Source organism: Malus sylvestris, chromosome 15 (genome assembly GCF_916048215.2).
Source record: "Malus sylvestris chromosome 15, drMalSylv7.2, whole genome shotgun sequence".
Classification (NCBI taxonomy): domain Eukaryota; kingdom Viridiplantae; phylum Streptophyta; class Magnoliopsida; order Rosales; family Rosaceae; genus Malus; species Malus sylvestris.
The window spans coordinates 1,568,780-1,588,621 of NC_062274.1; the positions used below are offsets into that span (position 1 = coordinate 1,568,780).

Genomic DNA, 19,842 nt, shown 5'->3' on the forward strand with positions numbered 1-19,842 from the left:
CAGATTGTACCACGTGGCACAACAGAAAAATTTTCATTATTTTACCGTTGGCCGAGACATGTGGAAAAACGAGCCATCAGGGTCTGGGCTGCGCTCACGGGGGTGACTCTGTCGCCACTACCAGCGGGCTCAAGGCCCCGCTATTACGGACCGTGTTCTACTTTGCCCTCTTAACTTTTAATTTGATCCACGAGCCGCATATATTTTTAACTTGTGTCAATGTCCTTCCTATGTTATAAGTAGCATGATCGGCCTCTTCTCCCTCTCTCTCTCCCCCAACACATTAACTGCAGTGCAGATCGAAACACCACAAGGAGCATCACGCTTGTTGAAAGGAAAAAAAAAACGAGAAGGCGGCGTCGGGGTCGCCAAATTCGGTACTATTCTGGTTACGTGGAAGCGACATAGGAATTTCAGGGAGTGTGAGAGATGAGAACCTTGTTTATAAAAGCCTTGCGGCCCTGCCCAATTTTTAACTAATGGGATATTAGCCCAAATGAACCATGGGTTTGGGGCCCTTTGGGCATCATCATCACTACTTGAATTTCCGGCTCATTTGGGGGGGGGGGGGGGGGGGCGGAAAACATGAAGAGACTCAAAAGGGAAAGAAAAGCAATCCCTCCTAGTCACTGAAAATCGTTAGCATCATCCTCAAAGTTTTGAATGCAGGAATTAAACTGAAACATAGTGAATGCACGGGTACCTTAGCGCTAGCGATCAACCGCTAAGTGAGAAGCCGAATCCAGAAAATACACCTCACGGAAGCTAAAGTCTTGTCCTTCGATATTTACTTGTGAACAAAAATGCACAGGGCTGTTTTAAGTACCAGGGCAAAATCCAAATCAGCCAAGTTATGGTCTCAGATGTTGAAACCGCGCCCACACCGAGCGCCGGACCACATCCACAGGTGGTGGGTGTTTTCTGCGTCTACTGAACCTTCAGGGGTAAAGACGTTGAAGCATAGCATTCTATCGAGTCCTACAAGAGGTCTCGTCGCCCACTTAAAGTCGATGTTTTCTAAATTGAAGACAATAAAACTTGAGCACAGACAGTTTTTATTCAATCCCAAAACGTAAGTACAGAATAGGGTTCAACACACTCTGATCCTTGGAAGGGCTTGAATGTCACATAGCTTTTAGCACCAAATTTCCGCACGCGAACTATTCTTGCACTGCCCAAGCTGAGTTGAGAAAAGATGCGGATGGACTGACAAACGTCTCAATTCCATTCCCGTTCAAGGTGCCCAGGAACAGGCCCTGCATCACATGGCATGGAAAAGGATAGTTCACCATGAATGCATGCACCATTCCTTCCATAGAAAGTGAAAACAATTAAAACTCTTACATATATACATTTATTTCATCAAATAGCGAAATATGATGAAAACTGAACTATCTAAACCAATCCAGAGTTCATACTCAAAATAACAATTACAGAAATCGATGGTCACCGCAATCAAATAACAAGCAACAAAGAAAAACTGCAAATGCATGGTGCATCATGTAATATTCATTCACGAAAATCTACCACTACCACCCGCTGAACCAGATACAGGGGCAATAAGAAGAGATTTTCGCAGACGACTAGAATATAAATAAAACAAGACCCACAAGCAATGGTAGACCAATAGTTCTTACTATCGTGCATGGTCCTCAAAGATTATATCGACCCAAAAAACTCTTAAGGGCTCTCAGTCTCTAAGAAATTTCTTCACAACAAGCCAACAGTAACAAAAACTGAAGAACCACAAAACTAATACCATAAAGCCATCAACAACAGAGAAGAATTGAAAAGACCTGCTGACAAAAGTGATGGCCTTACCTTGTTCTACTATACACATTTACATCTGAGAAAAGTACAAGCATGTTTCATAATTCATAGCCCTCGAAGAATACCAAGCAACTAAGCTGACGTGAATAAATTGGGAAACAACCTACGCTCGCTTTTAAAGGGTTCTAATGAAGAAAAATTCCAAATAACTTTCGCATTTTGGATAAATGCCGAAGCGTTGAAATGGAAATACTTAAAGTTGTGAAATTCAAGCGTTGCCATGGGAGAGGTAGAAAGAAAAAGTTGCTGGTTGTGGTCCAGATGAAAGAGTACCCATTAATTTCCTTAGTAAAACACGATGCAAGAACCCATGGAGGAGAGAGGGTGCATAGGGAGTTCAGTAACAGAAGAAGAAAGCAATGTAGTCAGTTTACATCACTACATGTTATAAAACCTATGTCTGCCATTTAAATCCAAAAGAAAGAGTGCTTATTATCTTCTTACATTTAGCATGATGTACTAGGACATGTTCACCTTGTGTTTCAGTGGAAGAAGGTAAATTTCACATAACTTGTTGACACAGTTCTTTTAACATAAGTAAAAGTGGCCAAATCTCCTTTCTCTTCTCCATTATGCCAATAAAGAGACACACGTTGTAACATTAACTAAATGCCCTTAGCTCTAGGTCGTTTGTCAGTCCAAAAACCATGGAGGGAACATGAGAGATGAGTGTCCAAAGTATATAGAATCTTAGAAGTTCCACTTACTTTGCGTTATGACAATGTTATAAGCACATAACAAAATAGGCAACGTATAACAAAGTAGTACGGAAGCACAACTTCAACAACAGCTAAACTCTACGAGTGAACACAAAATTACAAGGAATAAAAAGTTGATATAAAAAAAACATGCTTCAGCAACGAACACGCAGTGTTACACTCCCACAGAGTACGACATAGTTCAGAGAAAGTGAAGCACAACTTCAACAATTGTAAATTGTAATATTCTCAAGCAAACTCAGTAATCTTCCGATAAGTACAAGACCCGGCATTTCGAGTGAACACTCCTAAAATACACTCACTATGCACAAGTATCAAGCAAATGGATTTATTTGGGGATTAATTAAAGTGAAAGGGGTTAAAATTTATACCCAATGTTAATAAGACTGCTGAGGGAATCCATAAGCTGCTGTTGCTGGGGATGCTGCGAGTGCTGCTGCTGCTGCTGTTGCGGCTGCTGCTGCTGAAGCTGCTGTGGTCGCAGACAAGCACCGGCTGCCACGGCGGCTGCGCTGGAAGGAGCCCCATTTGACTCGGAAAATCTCCACATATACATCGTCGCTACAGACCGGTATGGCCGCCACTTTTCGCACAGCTGCTCCATCTGCGACGGCCGAGGCAACTCCTCGAGATTGTACAGAAGCTGAACGCCTTTTCGGATTCCGAGGTCGTTGATCGGAAGCACGTCGGGCCTGTGCAGCGAGTTAATCATGAACATGTGCACAGACCAAGACCCGATCCCGTTGACCATCGTCAGCATTGTGAACAACGACTTGTCGTCCATATTTACAATCGCCGAGTCCGACAGAATGCCGTTCTGGTACTTCCGAGCCAAGTCGTGGAGGTAACTCGCTTTCCGGCCCGAAATTCCGATTTGCCGGAGCTGCTGTGGCGTCTGGGCGAGCACGGTTTCGGGTACGACGCAGGCCTCGCCGCCGCACAGCGCGATGAAGCGCGTGTAGATCGACGTGCCGGCCTTGTATGCGAGTTGCTGGTAGAGAATGCTGCGGGTTAGGGCGAGGAAGGGTGTGTGGAAGTTGTCGAAGGTCGGCCGCGGGTGGCGGTCGATCAACGGAGCTAGGAGCGGATCAGCGTTTCGGAGATAGCGAATCGCCGTCTCGATCTCTCCCTCGCAGGAAAGCGGCCGCGCTACGATTTTGGGCGCCGCAACGGCGCGCTGCGGGACGGTCTTGATCTTGGAGGCCTTGGTGGCGGCGACGGGTTTGGGGGTTTCGGATACGGCGACGATTTGATGGGAGGAATTGGGGTCGGCGGTGTCGGGCGAGAGCTTCCGGATCTTTCGGGGGCGGAACGGGATTTTGGAAGGGGGGGAAGAGGTCTTGGACGGAGCATTGCTCAGTTCGGTGGGTGTGGGGCCGACTTGAGCGATTGTGGTGTCGTCGATGGAGTCATGCTGCGGCGGCGGCTGAGCCGGAGTCGGAGCCTGAGTGGGAGTCTGGGGCTGGTCTTGGGCTTGGGTTTGGACCTGGGTTTGCTCGCCCATATGTGGTGAGTGTGTTTCAAAATCAACGGATGGGTTGACTGAGAATACGTACGGCGGTGGCTGCTTCGGTGTCGGTGTCGGCGGAGGTGGCGGAGTGCGCGGTGGTTCAGTTGGAGGATGGAATTGGAGACATCAAAAATTGGGAGCGTTTGTGTGTAGAGAAAGAAGGGAATGTAGTTTAAGAATTGACTGTAACGAGTTTCCGAACGAGTTTAAGCGACAAACTCAGAAGTCTTAACTCAGTCGGATTTGTATTTTTATGTTTTGATTTCTCCTCTCTCTCTCTCTCTCTCTCTCTCTCTCACTGCGAATCCGAGAGTCCTTTAAGAAAGCAACAGGTGGCGTCCGTTTTCTCCTCCGACAAGTAAAAGTTCATCCTATAATAATAAGGATAAATTGCAGCAATGAACCTTGTAGTTTAATCAGTTTTTGCTTTCGTCCTTATAATTATGTTGTTTTACTTTTGTCCTTGTAGATTAGTTCCATTTTCACTATTAGTCCAACACATTAACTTCATCTTATGTCTTCTTCTTTATACATATTGGTTATGGTGGAGCATGATTGGTGTGTTCCCCGTCCGACGTAGTTATTATGATCATGCGTAAGACAATCTCCCAATTTCAAATGTTCAGGGTTCACCTGTGTTTTGAAGATCTAAGCCTTCTAAACCAAAATGCATGGTCGTATCATGAACATAGGTTTTTTTGTCGTAGAATGTAATAATTAATAGTATATATTTATTTGATTTACCAAGTCTTTTCTTATGTTTTGTGCAAATTAAAATTCAAGTCATATTCAGCCACATATAGAGGTTGGTGGGTATCTTGGTCCAAAATTCGATGTACATAAAGTATACGTGAATAAAAATAGACGTTGGAGTTAACGGATTGGACCAATAGTCGAAATGAAACCAATCTATGAGGACAAATATGAAATAAAATAATCTACAGGGATAAAAGTGAAATATAACTATGCCACAAGGTGGATTTCTGCAATCTAACCAAATGAAAAGTTAATAAACAAAGAAGTCCAATTAGGGCTTTGGTGTGCGACGCTCCTCTGAGCGCGTGTTGCACGTGAGTAATCATTGTGTTCTTTGCAAAATTGCAGTACAAATTGATTGCTCTTTTTATTATATTTTATTAAACATGCCTAATTTGATTAATAATGACCTTGCTCATTCATGGAGTTGTATTTAGTACCTCTAAGAAATATGATTATCCACCGTTAGTCAGTAATGTGGGTTGGCTTGGATTACTTAGGGCTCATATATATGTGTTTTTAAAATGATTGAAAGCGTTTTTGGTGAAAATGTTTTTTATATCAATCCTTATAAAAATCCAAGTGGATCTTGGAAAAACACTTAAAATATTTTTGGAACTCAAAATCAATTTAACCAAAAGTGCTTTTAGACATTTTAAAAGTACATCAAAACGAGCCCTTAGTGTTGCGCACCTAGGAGGGTAGCGCACTTTGGGATGCGGATGAGCTATTATCACCCAGCACCTTAACCTAATGCGGCACCGAGTTCGGACCATAGTGAATTGTAGCAAGGGGGGACATCTAATCCTTTTGCCGCCGCAAGGCTGGCTAATCGTACGCAGCAGGCTTGAAGACCCCTGGTTCTGGAAGGCACATGAGTCCGAACGCTATGTTGAATGTGCGATCGACACTACACTACGTAGGTACCTGTGCAGGTGAGGCGTCGGTCGGTCCTAGAAACGGCGGCAGCGGCGCGAGGAGTTAACGACCGGACGTGCTGCAACCTAGGGATCACCAGGCAGCTCTTTCGCTCTATAGGGATTGAGATACCTCATTGATAAAAGTTTAGATCTTAAATTGTTGTGGCGAAGTTCGTCATGGTTTAGGCTTAGAGTGAATGTTCCGTCGAAGAGTTTAAGTTTGTCATGTTTTAGGCCTAACATGAATGATGTCAAATTTTTATTTATAAAGTTTTTTTTTTTACGATAAGTACTATCTTCCGACTACGTTATTACCATGTGAACTGTTAATCCGGTAAAGCCTATTAAATATTAATGGATCGGTTGTACAACAATACTATAGAGTGAACTCGACTGCCTTTTGGACAATTAGGGCCCATTATCAAAACAAAACTTTGGAAATGTACTGTAGATTGGGCCTTAAACATCACAATTTAACAGGCTTAAACCCAAAGATCTCGTCATAAACAGAACTAAATTTCCGGCCCCTCTCCTGCATATCAACACAAAAGGTGGTAAAAAAAAAAAAAAAAAAAAACTTTAACAAAAAACTTCCGGTACTATTTACTTTAACAAAAAATCATATTTTTACACTAAAAAATCAATCATGATACTATTCACTTTACCCTTTATTTTGTCCTTATCGTTAAAACTCTAAGTTTTAAAGTTTTTTTCATTAGTTTTTCTATAAAAAAAGGTTGAGATTTAATCAAATCTTATTCGTGAAAATCAATATGCACGTCAAAAACAATTTCCATTCAAAACTTCGTATAATTAATTGATGCATTAAAATATAAATGGATAACAGAGTTGATATATTATAGACATAAGTAAATATTAACAAATAAATACACATTTTGTAACATGTGAAGATTAATAATATTATGTGGCGATGTGAGTGCCATACGAAAATTTCCACACAAAGGAGAAAGTTTTACGCATGTAATTCTCATGTAACCTGGTGTAATTAGAGAGGGTAGTTTTAATCTCAAATATCATCTCATTGGTATAAAACTAAAGAAAAGGGGGTTAAAAACTCATTATATTTGATTGGCATAACGATAGTGCCGTGTTATGTATATATAATTTGTTCTTATATAAAATCATATTATTGACACAAAAATGTTACAGTAACGACCCTTCATATTATAAAGTTGATCTCTATGTATATTGGTACTAAAAAAGAATAAGATGAAGTTTGAAAGAATCTCACTAAAACTATACCGCATATACCAAAACATGATGACTCCGTTTGTCGTAGAATTGGACCAACAAACAGCGACGAATGGTTTTGTTTGGTATCCACGTGCACCATGCATGCAAGTAAATTTATTAACAATTGATTTTCGTACTCTTCATTTTTTCGGTTCTAATATCATATAAATAAATAGACAAAGACAATAAACGTTGAAATAGACACTGAGGGCGTGAAAAATACGACAACAAAAAGTATCTATTTTACATAGGACTCATCGATTTTCGATGTACAACACGTTACTCGGATAACGTACGAAAGTTGGCATTTGTAAGCTTCAAGTTTTGATCAAGACATTGATTGTGACTCTTATGAAAGGGCGCCTCTAAAACTAAGGACTGTTAGGTATATGTTTAGAACTGACAAATCCAATTCAGTAAGTAACCCAATATTGTAATCAGGTGTTTTTTTTTATAAATAAAGTACGATATTCATTTTATAAGGGAACAACGTACAATCAATGGGAAATAGTGCTAACAATAGGCCTCAATAAAAACATTTCCGATGAATAAACCCGAATGAAGGGAAAAAGAATGTCTCGCACCAACTAAATTAAGAATTAAAGTGATCCTTCAAAATAAGATCAGATATTACATCGGGAGGTTCTTCAAACCAAAAACTGGATGTGCGAAAGTGAGACCACACCGTGTGAGCCACTGCATTGGCATCACGTCGCACACAATTGGCCTTCCACTCAGGGCTGGCCCAGGCCCAGTGCAAGCAAGGCAACCGTCCAGGGCCCAAAAAAATTAAGGGCACCAAAATTATTAGGGTGATATATATATATATTTTTATGAGAGTATAAATTTATAAAATTTGGTTCAAAGACACAAAAATTTAACGAGAAGTGGTGGTTTGTCATTTGAAAATAATGAGAAGGTCTTGGGTTCAAAACACCATGTGTGCTTATTTACTTTCCATTTTTTACAAATATCTTTTTATAAGAGTATAAATTTATAAAATTTGGTTAAAGGATCAAAAAATTTAATTAGAAACAATGATTTTTGTTGTTTAAAATTAACAAGAGGTCCTAAGTTCGAAATGCTATGTGCATGTTTATTTTTTTCAATTTTTACAAATTTTTGTTTGGTTGTTAATTTATTTTTAGTTACTATCTAGTAGCTATGTGAGTTGTTATTTTTAAATATTCGTTTTAATTCAAGTCTAATCTTTAACAAAGAATAATACGTAGACCAAATTTGCAAATTATTTGATGTGTCATCAAAATGTTTAATTTAGTGCCCATTCATTAATAATGCATATCAATTAAAGACTCGAAAACATCATTATTTTTTAGTCCCATATTGACAAAGTTAGTAAATAAGAAAAAAACATCTCACAATTTATTAAAAAACACATTCAAATTTCAGATGGAAAACAAAACTCATCATCTATCTACTTGTAAGCCCAAAGTTTTTTTGTTTCTCTCTTTCAATACAAAATAAATTAGTCTTTATGTGTTTTTAAATTATTGAGTTTGAAGTGTGTTTCTAAGTATAATTTTTTCGATGTCTTATGTGTGAAAATAAATAATTTTCTTACATGAATTTAGGGCTTTTTTTTTTACGTTGCTTCGGATCTCAAAAATCTCTGGACCGGCCCTGAACTTCCACTGCTGAACAGATTGTAAAAGCCTACGTATGTCAGTTAATATATGGCCAAACGGTCCATAATCACGTGTTTTAACAAGTTAAAAGTTGTGCGTTTAAGATTAAACAAAAAGAATTAGGGCGAAATTAGTAGATAAATTTAGAAGCGTGGAAAAGCACGTGTTTTTTGTTTGTTTTAGATTGAATTGGTAGGTACACAATAAATAGTTAAATAATAATTGAAGGAGAAGAAGAATCCAGAAGGTGAAAGAAATACGTGCAACTTGATGAGAAATTGAACGGACGGACAATGATATGTGATAATGGCTAATGATGATACCACTGGCCTACAACTACAAATATCAACAAATTAACATGGCTTTCATTTAATTAGCATTTGAAAAGATAATCCCTATCCACAAAATTTAAAAAGTAATGCCAAGATGATTACTTTTTTAAATTATATTTACAAATTATATGACGTGTCGTCAATAAAAAATAAATACGTTAATCAATACTTACATAATAATTCAATCACTAAAAACCACGTCATATAGTTTACAAAATATGATTTAAATGAAGAGAAAAATTTCAATTGAGAACCTGGATCAGCCAATTGATCCGATTAGACTTACATGGAGTGAGATTGGTGCATAGTAAGTTGCAAGTACATGATTGATTTTGAAAAATCTCTAATGGCGGATGATACATTCCTTTATAAAAGTGTTCGCTTAGATCAATCCTACAAACGATCAGATCATGTACGTAGTAAGTGGTACATGCGTGAAACTAAAAAATGTACTAATAGAGATGACACATTCTCTTATATCCAACCATCCAATTGATCAAGCTACAATTTCAACAAATTTCACCAAATAAACAATTAGACACATGCTCAGCATGGAAATTAACTTGGCATAGTACTAGACACGCCAACTGATATATATGTATTTCGTTTAATCTTATTCAAACCCACTTATACCTTATTATTCACTAGAAAAAGTAAGAAATATTATATTACACGCCGTATCAATTAAAACCGAAAAATTAGGATAGTAATTGGTAACTCTCGACTCCTTTTTTATACAAAAAATGTCCTTCTCTTTTTAAAATAAAAATGCCCTTTTCTATTTTTTGAACCATATTATTATGGTTCGTTTATTGTGATGTTTAGTCTACTCTCACACCTCCTTAGTGTAAATAATATGTTTGTTAAAAAAAAAGGGCAAAATAGTAAAAAATGATGCATCCCCACGTTTTTTTTTTTTGGCAACATTTTTCTTTTGAAAATTTTGAATTACATATTCCAAATTTAAATTCATTCAACAAAAATAAAATAAAATAAAAAGCAAATTGGCACACTTGCGAGAGTGGAAAGTTGCAAGTTTTGTTATAACCATGCAGAGACCATGAGGAATGCAGGAAGAGATTTGTTTGACACGCGGAGACGTGGCAGAAGGAGAACACGGTTGTACAGTCATACCACGAGACTGGAGGTAACGGCAAGGACCGCAGTCGTACAGTACAGCACAGCAGTCGCACAACGCGATAAACAGACGATTGGACACAATAATCATGGAATATAGAATGAATACCCACATCCCATAGGCTATCCATCTTTTTATTTTATATTTTTCCGGTGTTTTTTTCGTTGGTGGATTTCGTCGACCACTTTCTGCGCGCGGCGAGAAAGCGCTGTCACTTTCTGTTTCTCTGATCGGAGAAGGCGAAAAAAATGAGTTTCCGGGAAGACAGTGAAGAGGGGAGGGGCGATCTGCGGAAGCCCTTCCTCCACACTGGGAGTTGGTACCGCATGGGTTCCAGGCAATCCAGCATGATGGGCTCGTCGCAGGTGATTCGAGATAGCTCCATCTCTGTGGTCGCTTGTGTCATGATTGTCGCTCTGGGTCCTATCCAATTCGGCTTCACCGTAAGCACAGCTCTTCTTCTTCTTCAATCGTTTTCCGCCATTAGATAACCTTGGGCTATTGGGTTTTAGGCAAAGCTGATTGCAGAGACCTCAATTGTGCTTTTTTTTTTTTGTATTCATTTGTGCTGAATTATGAATCACTTTTTTGGGTTTTGCAGTCTGGCTATTCTTCTCCAACCCAAGCAGCAATCATCAAGGATCTAAAGCTTACAGTATCAGAGGTTTGAATCTCCGTGTTTTTGCGTATTGGGTTTGTTTTTTCTTATTTAATTTGAGTTTCTAACTATTTTTTATCATCTGGGTCAGTATTCGCTTTTCGGTTCTTTGTCGAATGTGGGAGCTATGGTTGGAGCTATAGCCAGCGGTCAGATTTCCGAGTATATTGGACGCAAAGGGGTAGGATTCAGTCACTTGTTCTTTTCCTTATTAAGCAGCCTTGATTAATTCTAATCCGGGGTTTTGTTAATTACAGTCTTTAATGATCGCGGCTATTCCTAATGTTATCGGTTGGCTTGTCATATCATTTGCCAGAGTGAGTTTTCATAACTTATGAAAAATGCAGCCGGGAACATGCTGTCTGATATCATTCTTTTTGCAGGATTCTTCTTTTCTCTACATGGGAAGGTTGTTGGAAGGATTTGGCGTGGGAATAATCTCCTACACGGTAAATTCGAGTTGTTTCAAGCGTTTCTGTTGTCGAAAATGTGTAGTCTGGAACTGTGAGAGTACTGATTTGGTTTGATCATACTAGGTGCCTGTATATATAGCTGAGATAGCACCTCAAAACTTAAGAGGCGCTTTGGGTTCAGTCAATCAGGTTGGCCTTGTTTAGTAGCGTATTTTTACCATGAGTTGCTGTTAGTGGTTACTAACATCTGTCTCTAATCAGATTATTTAAAATCCTTCTTCTGTAGCTCTCTGTAACGATTGGAATACTGCTGGCTTATCTGCTTGGACTTTTTGTTCAATGGAGGATACTTGCAGTTCTGGGTAATCTTCTTAAAAAGTCACTGTGTTCACATCACTTGTTCTTACCTGTCATGGATGTAGGATTTTCTTAAACTTGATTTACTTGAAAGAATTATGAACTCATTTGCTTACTAATGGTAATTAGAAATTTGAGTACATAAAGGACATCTTATACGATATTTCAGCAAACACTTTAAACTTGGCTCCAATGCCTCACTTACATTCCCAAGCCAATTAACTTTTGGCATCCGTGGAGTGGTATTTGGTTTTCTATAACAACTTCTCTATAGCCATAAGCAAAGACAAGTCATGCTACTAACTTTAATGACTTTAATTACATTCAGTGAAATTTCAACTTCTTATCCTCCTTTAAGGTAGGAAATTAATTATTCAAGTGTACACTACTAACAGAAGATTAATACCCGGGTAAAATTTCAGGAATATTGCCTTGTACGATATTGATACCTGGGCTCTTTTTCATTCCAGAATCTCCTCGATGGCTGGTAAGTTCACAGAAACCTCTTGATCACAGTTACAATGCTAAATATGATATCACAGTTGTCTTTTTTTTGTTTTGACCTCAACAGGCAAAAATGGGCATGACAGAGGATTTTGAAGCTTCTCTGCAAGTTCTCCGAGGATTTGATACAGATATTTCGGTTGAAGTCAATGAAATCAAGGTACAAAGCCATAATTTCCTGATAATGTCATTTGAACTATGCTATGACCACATCACTCTTGGAAATTCACCTATGTAAATAATTTCCTGATATGTAATGGGCAGAGGTCTGTAGCATCAACATCCAAAAGAACAACAATTCGGTTTTCACAGCTTAAACAAAGAAGATATTGGCTTCCTCTAATGGTATTAGTTATAGTCCAAAAGAGTTGATTCTCTAGTTTGGTATCCTCTAATCCAAAATGTGATCTATATGTCAAAAACTAACTGTTTTCACAAACTGTTCCCTTGCAGATTGGAATTGGTTTACTTGTTCTTCAACAACTAAGTGGAATTAACGGTGTTCTATTCTATTCCACTACCATTTTTGAATCTGCAGGTAAGTTTCCCCACTCATATGAAAGAATATAGTTGGGATGCTCTACGGAACCATACGAATACTTTGATATCATTTGCTACTTGTTTCCTTTGACCCAACATGAAGTGTGTACATGTACCACCTTATTATTGTGTATATAGTACACTCATAGATACCTGTATTACATGTATGTCGTAGTGGAAAACTGACTGAAGTCAGATTTATTTAATGTGCAATGGCTCTTATTAGTTTTAGTGTTTGAACAGGGATTTCGTCAGGTAATGTAGCCACAGTTGGTCTCGGAGTTGTTCAGGTAAAAGCAATAAGACAACTTCAGAATTTGTTTCTTCTCGCACTCAATATTCTCAATTTGCAAACATAACAAGAATCTTGATGCATTTAGGTCATAGCGACTGGGGTGACTACATGGTTGGCAGACAAAGCAGGCCGTCGTCTTTTGCTTATTGTGAGTTTGACTTCTTTTTTTTCTTTTGTCAATATTGAGCCGTTTGTATATTATCTGTTTGGAGTAGATGGAGAAAATTTATACTTTTCATTGTAGATCTCTTCTGCTGGAATGACGATTTTCCTCCTCATTGTTGCGATATCATTCTACATAAAGGTATTAAACCTCTCATGTTTGTACAAATATCTTATGGCTATGTTATTCTTTTGTGTATATTCTCAAAAGGAATTCCACCTGATCACAGGATCTTGTGGACGTTGATTCAAATATTTATAGCATATTGGGCATCATATCAGTGGTTGGAGTTGTGGTATGTAAATTTTTTAATATCACGAGTCAAAGGATAGTGCTTCTTCGTTTTTCCTATACGTAATTTCCATTGTTGCGTGCTATTCTTGCAGGCCATGGTAATTTCATTCTCTCTGGGTATGGGAGCTATTCCATGGCTTATAATGTCTGAGGTATGCCAATAATAGAGTCACGTCAGGTGTAGTGTTTCATGACTTGCATCGAGCACAAAGTTTTGTTCTTATTACTTGTTGCTCAATATTGTTTTTGAAACATCTAACAAATTGTGAATTTGGCAATTCAGATTCTTCCAATTAATATTAAAGGCCTTGCTGGAAGCATAGCAACACTTGCCAATTGGTTCACAGCCTGGGTGGTCACGATGACAGCAAACTTGCTACTGGAATGGAGCAGTGGAGGTATGCCTCCTCTTATCTCTCTCTCTCTCTCTCTCTTATTCTCCGTCTCCCTCACTACAGCTGGTAACATGTATAAAAAAAGCTGTGGTTGCATCCCAAAGAAATGTGGAGACCTGTGCACTTGCCTTTTTACCGTTCGTTGTACTGTTGAGTAGTTTTGTTGATCTGTTACATTTTTCGGGCTAATAATGCCTTTGGTTCCACTTTCAACAGGAACCTTCACCATTTACATGCTGGTGAGCGCTTTCGCCGTTGTATTTGTTTCCATTTGGGTTCCGGAGACAAAGGGAAGAACTTTGGAAGAGATTCAATGGTCCTTTAGATAAGGTTTTCTTTACCGTTCTTTCATACTACTTGCTCTCTCCTGTTGGAAGATACCAGTTCTGCAGTCCCATTTTGAGATTATCCTACAGGAACTGTGCAAACGTGCATTTTTCGTGAATTTCTTCAGCCAGCACTGCACCACATTCATTGCTTGTTTGTATCTTTCAATAGGTAGTTATAAACTCACAACTGTCTTACAGTTTTATTAAATTTCTATCGCCCTCATATAGTCCTTTATGTATGTAAGAACTCGATCGGTTTCCATGCCAGCAGCTTTCTTCAGTCATAAAACCTTTCCAGTTTTATGTTCATACCATGTAAAGATTTTAAATTCACTAAGATGGGTAAAAGGGTTTATTTATCATTGAAATTCACGTCGTAAACTGAACATTAGTAGGTTTTGACGGGCACAACTTATTGGTTTGGAATACCGCCACCTCGATTATTGGCCAGGGTTACCGCCACTGCGGCTTTACTCTAGGAATGAGAATCTGTAGACGGGGCATGTGCTGACTGCCCTCTGCTCGCGTCCCTCGATTCTCAGAGGGAGGCTTTGGTAGGCATGGACCATTTAACTTTGTAAATTGGCCTATGCCCACGGGTCCGCTGTTACTGTTAGTTTGTGTGTTGGGATAACTAGTGAGTAATTTGGAGCAAGTCCCTGTACTTATCTACGAGTTATATTCTAGCCCCTCTAACTTGTTTTTAGTTCGTGTAGTCCTTCTGTCGGTTTTTTTCTGTAAAGTTTGCGTAAATTTCCCAATTTGAATCGGAATTGGGAGCGAAGAACAATTTAAACATCCCTTCTTCTCTTTGTCCAAAGAGAACTCCATTTAATTACTAATTGAAGACGAGAATTAAACAACGACATAAAAGGTGTATTAATGTTGATTAAACTATAAACGACATATAAGCAAAAATGACAAGGGCTTACCTGCGCCGAATATGCCACGGTGATGGTAATGCACACCAATAACGTCATTGTCATGCGTTTCAGCTTCTATATATGAAAATGTTATAGTAATTTGAAATACCGTTGCAAAGGCATGTGTGGGAGGATGATAGACCTTGATAAAATAAGGGAGGTGAATCTCACACACTATTTTTCACCTCTCACATCACATGCCTCTATTTCTAGTCACTGAATTATTATTTTTTATTTTATAGAAAAGTACGATATTTACTGATATAAAATCAAGATATTTATTGATATAAAATCAAATGTACAAAGAAGAGAATAGTGTGCTTAAATGAGCCTCAATAAAAACTTTACCGGGACTTTCAATCCGGTCGAAGGAAAAAAGAACGTCCCACACGAACAATTAACTTTACCTATCCTCACACCAAGAGATAAAACAAGCAAAATCATAAAGAGTTGTCTTCCATAAGAGTATCCGCCAATAGCTTAGGAGCAGTCCCCCTCCATTGAAATTCATCAATCCTGCCAATCCCGATCGAGCAAGTCGATGGGCAGCGGAATTGGCCTCCTTTCGAACGTGATTGAGCTTCACATGGGCAAGTTCCAGCAAAAACAAGCGGATGTCATTAATAATGGGGCCCAAAATAATTCAAATAAATTAAAAAAACATCATTAAACAAAAGTGTGTGGGAGATGTGCGGTTATTATGTCCCAAAATAATTGAAGTACCACTCACTCTAAAATATGTATGTTTGTATCCATAGATAGATGAATCTACAGACAGGGCACGTGCCACCTCTGCACTCACCTTCCAGCCTGTGCATCCGTGTCTCCTTATCTCAATTTTGGAAAAATTTAAAAAAAAAAAAAAAAAAAAAAAAAAAAAGTTTGAAATTCATTCAAAGCATGTGCTGTAAAGGATATAAAAAAGTTAGAATTTTCGTTGATGAAAATTTAGTAGTTTCATCGCTGAGGTTATGTTCATGTGTTGTGTGTGTGTTATCGCTGAGGTTTCTTCAATCCACAGGGTGAGCCCAGAAGCGAAGAGATGAAGATCAGCAGAGTTTTGTATAGCGCGGCAACACAATCAGAACTCTACCATGCACAAAACGTTCATCAGAATGAATTTATTTTATTGAGACTATTGAAGCCAGAGATTCTGATACAAGTTGAATCAACTAAAATCGAAAAACTAAACTCTATACGTTGACATACAATTAGAGATACATCCAACATGGCAAATGGGAAGCATTCACAATACCAAAAATCAGCAACGCTACAAATTGCAACTTCCCTGGACAAATGACTGAAACGTATGCGATGATCGAGCACCAAAAGACCACAGTTTGACATCAAGTATCTAATACAACAAAAACCAAATAAAGTACAACGTCAGGAAGTGAAAAATGCAAGATGGACTGGTTAGGCTAGTAATGACAGAGAAACCTGAATGGAGAGAGTCTAACCAGGATAATGTTCTTGAGCTAGGAAACTACTTTCACAGGATACTTGTCAATGCAGTCTTCCCAAGGACCATTACGAGATGGCTTCACATTCCGAAGCGCCTCCCAGACCGCACTGTTACATTTAAAACCACTTCCAAAGGCAATCTGCCACACACGGTTGCCCTTGCGCATCCTCCCCTTGGCCTCCATATACGCCAGTTCATACCAAATGGAGCTCGACGAAGTATTCCCAAATCGGTGTAGAGTCATCCGAGAAGCCTCCACATGTATAGGCAGCAACTGCAGGTTCTTCTCCAGCTCATCAATCACAGCCCTTCCCCCGGCATGTATGCAAAAATGATCAAACGCCAGCTTGAAATCCGGGATATAAGGCTTGACATTCGACTTGAACAGCTTGTTAACCACAATTGAAGAAAAGAAAAGAAGCTGCTCGCTTATCGGAAGCACAATAGGTCCCAAAGTGGTAATGTTGGTCTTAAGCGCCCCACCGGCAATTGCCATCAAATCTTTGGACAAGGACACACCAGTCTTCCCCTTTTCATCCTGCTCCTGATAAACACAACGAAAAGCTTTATCATCCGCGCCACGATGTGTCCTCACGACATGAACAAGCTTGTACTTAGCCCGTCTCCTATCCACGGACTTGTTGGAAAGCAAAACCGCGGAACCACCAACCCGAAACAAGCAATTGGGTATCAACATAGACTTCTTATTCCCAAAATACCAATTCTGAGTAATGTTCTCAGTGCTAACGACAACCGCATAAGTGTTCCTATGGATTTGCAACAAGTCCTTTGCAAGATCAACAGCTATGACCCCAGCACTGCAACCCATTCCCCCCAAATTGAAACTCCTAATATTACCCCTCAATTTGTACTTATTAACAATCATGGCGGAAAGCGACGGCGTCGGATTAAACAAGCTGCAATTCACAACGAGAATCCCAATGTCCTTCGGCTTCACATGGGTATTGGCGAATAGATTGTCCAACGCACCATACATCACCTGCTCCGCCTCATCCCTGGCGGCGGCCATCGAAGGCCGGGGAGGGATGTAATGCATCGCCTCCGGGACATAAGTCTCCTCGCCGAGGCCGGACCGCTCGAGAATCTTGCGCTGGAACTCTAGCGACGAGTCGTCGAAGTCCTGGGTGAGGCGGGAGTGCTCCATGAAGCGTTGGTAAGGGGCCTTGAGGTGATCGGGCGGGCGGTAGCAGGCGTAGTCGACCAAGTAAACGGGTCTGGGTCGGGTCATGATGTAGACGGTCAACCCGAAAACGAGGACGGCGGAGCAGATGATGACGGAGACGAGATTGTACTGGAGGTGGAGCCAGAGTTGTTGAATGTCGTAAATGTCCATTTGGGAGGCTTCGATTAGGGTTACGATAATCAACGGGATGAAGCAGAGGGTTAAGAGATTAGAGATCAAGTAATGGTACCCTAATTTCACGTACTTGAGATTAACGCTCTGGAGGAAATCGGGAAGCCGTCGGTTTTGGTGGATCTGGACCCCGACCTGACCGCCTCCTCCCCGCGCGGTGGCGACATCGGTTGCGCCGCCTGGGTCCATGGCCGGTGTCTCCGCTTCCGGGGTATGTGTGAGAAAGGTCGTTGCTCTCTGTTTTCTTGGAGAGGACCGAGCGAGAGCGTTTTGAGAAATTAACACAATAATGGTGGCGGTGGGGGTGGGGTACGGCGGAGAGCGGAGTAGTAGGAGGTTTCCGAGCTCCGATAGGGAGTGGGGAGGGTTTTGTCTTGTGTGGTGGTGTGGGAGATGAGATCATGAGGAGGGAGTTGAGAAATGGGGGAGTGAATGATTTTGACGGTTAAATAACCGTTACGTGGGAAAACTGGGAATAATATACGAATAGCTGGTTCTCGAAGGACGGCGCCCCTTGACTAATCAATATATATTTTTTTTTATCAAAACCTTTTTCTTTGGATAAACTTGTTTAATACAATTTTAAATAAGCCTTGCCTTATTAGACCATCTTTTAAAAGAAATGTTAAATTATAAGAGTTAAATTACAATTAATGGTCGATGCGTCAATCTCAAGTCTTACGTCAAATTTTGTACTTCTCCAGCCGAATTATCAAATGTTATTTTCTTATTTAAATAAAGCTTTAAATGGTTGTAATTATTTAAAAAAATGTTGAAACAAAAGTTTTATTGGTTGAAATGTTAATTGAATAAGGGACTCACCATTAAAATGAATTAAAAATAAAATTGATATTGATGTCAAATTTGGGTTGGATAGACTTTTGATGTCAAATATACAAAGTGTCATTCCACTTAGGATTTTGACAACTCATTTGAATATGCTCTTAGACGTCATTGATACTTCCGTATACACGAGTACGTCATTGTGTCATCTGAATAAATAACAAAATGTCATGTGTGAAAGTTAAATTGAATAAAACTGCGATATTTGTAGGATGAGAGGGAGTATGCGAGTTTTTTTTTTAATCAAGGGATTAGGCACGTTAATTGTTTTAAACTGGTCCGTGTAAACATTTTTATTCGAATTTAATTAAATTATATGGTTGATTTTTTTTTTTTTTTTTTTTGCGTTTTTTAGAACTATTTTAGGTAAACATGAGCATCATCTATTCGTTGCCAAAATTTGTGTTTAAATTGAAAATTAATTGCGTCATTAGGCGAAGCTAATGATCCTAGTGCCAACAAAGTTCCTTGTTTCCTAAAGCCGGCCAACAGACCGACACAATAAAACTAATCTCTAACAAAACAGATAAATACTTCAACTGGGGTCGGTGTCTTATTGATCAGTTACCTTCTATTGCTGGTTGATTTAGAGTTATCGAAGTCGAATTACACGATCACGTGTTTTTACTGTGATGTTTACATGTGATGAGTCATTCCTACTTGTAGACAAAACCGAACACGACATGTTTGCAAAACCTTTAGTTTTGGCTATATGTTTTTGATATATGTATTACACTGCATTTTGCATGTACAAAAAAAAAAAGAAAAATTCATTACATTTGTTTATTTGGGTTGGTATGTAGGGCTGGGCACTTCCAGTTTTCATCCGGACCAGACCACCCTCAAACTAGAATTGGAACCGGAATATATCAACAGCTCGATTCTATTTGGCCCGTCTTATTTTATTTCAAAAATCGTACAATTACGTTCACGTCAATTCCAGTTTGGTTTTTTAATTTTACGTTTTTTTTTCTTCTTACAATTCAGTTCGATTTTTCAATTTCACGGTTTTAATGCCCACCCCCTAAGCGAGGTATGAAAAGGAGGGGCTTCATATGGACCTCTCCATCTTTCAATGAATGTAGAGGTCCAACACGACTTGTGCAGCCAAAATTTAAGAATCCACCGGCCTCTTATCTTTCGATGCCAGTCGTGATGCCTACTGCCCGCAAATTGTAAAGGG

General features: G+C 39.3%; 3 protein-coding genes across 4 annotated transcripts; 1 reads left to right on the plus strand and 2 right to left on the minus strand.

Annotated features, from left to right (window-relative positions):
• Positions 1-1,038: 1,038 nt before the first annotated feature.
• On the minus strand, positions 1,039-4,386 carry LOC126604154 (alkylbase DNA glycosidase-like protein mag2). Of its 2 annotated transcripts, none has more exons than XM_050271294.1 (2): positions 2,921-4,386; positions 1,039-1,256 (listed from the first exon to the last, which is right to left on the minus strand). In XM_050271294.1, exons 1-2 carry the CDS (start codon positions 4,051-4,053, stop codon positions 1,235-1,237), a joined length of 1,155 nt encoding a protein of 384 aa, XP_050127251.1. In that variant the 5' UTR covers positions 4,054-4,386; the 3' UTR covers positions 1,039-1,234. The 2 variants fall into 2 exon arrangements, with proteins under 2 accessions (XP_050127251.1, XP_050127250.1); XM_050271293.1 differs by having other exon boundaries at positions 1,039-1,309.
• A 5,691-nt stretch (positions 4,387-10,077) lies between these two features.
• LOC126603036 (sugar transporter ERD6-like 4) lies at positions 10,078-14,421 on the plus strand. Its single transcript, XM_050269802.1, has 18 exons — positions 10,078-10,548; positions 10,707-10,769; positions 10,855-10,944; positions 11,021-11,080; positions 11,147-11,212; positions 11,300-11,365; positions 11,463-11,538; positions 11,956-12,020; positions 12,105-12,197; positions 12,302-12,382; positions 12,491-12,575; positions 12,821-12,867; positions 12,958-13,020; positions 13,117-13,176; positions 13,265-13,330; positions 13,422-13,481; positions 13,613-13,727; positions 13,941-14,421. Exons 1-18 carry the CDS (start codon positions 10,354-10,356, stop codon positions 14,051-14,053), a joined length of 1,464 nt encoding a protein of 487 aa, XP_050125759.1. The 5' UTR covers positions 10,078-10,353; the 3' UTR covers positions 14,054-14,421.
• A 1,661-nt stretch (positions 14,422-16,082) lies between these two features.
• Positions 16,083-18,263, minus strand: LOC126603035 (3-ketoacyl-CoA synthase 4-like). Its single transcript, XM_050269800.1, has 2 exons — positions 16,437-18,263; positions 16,083-16,330 (listed from the first exon to the last, which is right to left on the minus strand). The coding sequence occupies exon 1, from the start codon at positions 18,003-18,005 to the stop codon at positions 16,455-16,457; it is 1,551 nt and encodes a 516-aa protein (XP_050125757.1). The 5' UTR covers positions 18,006-18,263; the 3' UTR covers positions 16,083-16,330; positions 16,437-16,454.
• Positions 18,264-19,842: the final 1,579 nt, after the last annotated feature.

What these genes read in the sequence shown, in the direction of transcription:
- LOC126603036 (XM_050269802.1), top strand. Translation starts at nt 10,354, where the DNA reads ATGAGTTTCCGGGAAGACAGTGAAGAGGGGAGGGGCGATCTGCGGAAG. An exon ending in CTATCCAATTCGGCTTCACC is followed by an intron (nt 10,549 to 10,706) that starts GTAAGCACAGCT and finishes TGGGTTTTGCAG; the next exon opens with TCTGGCTATTCTTCTCCAAC. An exon ending in AGTATATTGGACGCAAAGGG is followed by an intron (nt 10,945 to 11,020) that starts GTAGGATTCAGT and finishes TGTTAATTACAG; the next exon opens with TCTTTAATGATCGCGGCTAT.
- LOC126604154 (XM_050271293.1), bottom strand. Translation starts at nt 4,053, where the DNA reads ATGGGCGAGCAAACCCAGGTCCAAACCCAAGCCCAAGACCAGCCCCAG. An exon ending in AGCAGTCTTATTAACATTGG is followed by an intron (nt 1,310 to 2,920) that starts GTATAAATTTTA and finishes TTTCTATGGAAG; the next exon opens with GAATGGTGCATGCATTCATG.
- LOC126603035 (XM_050269800.1), bottom strand. Translation starts at nt 18,005, where the DNA reads ATGGACCCAGGCGGCGCAACCGATGTCGCCACCGCGCGGGGAGGAGGC.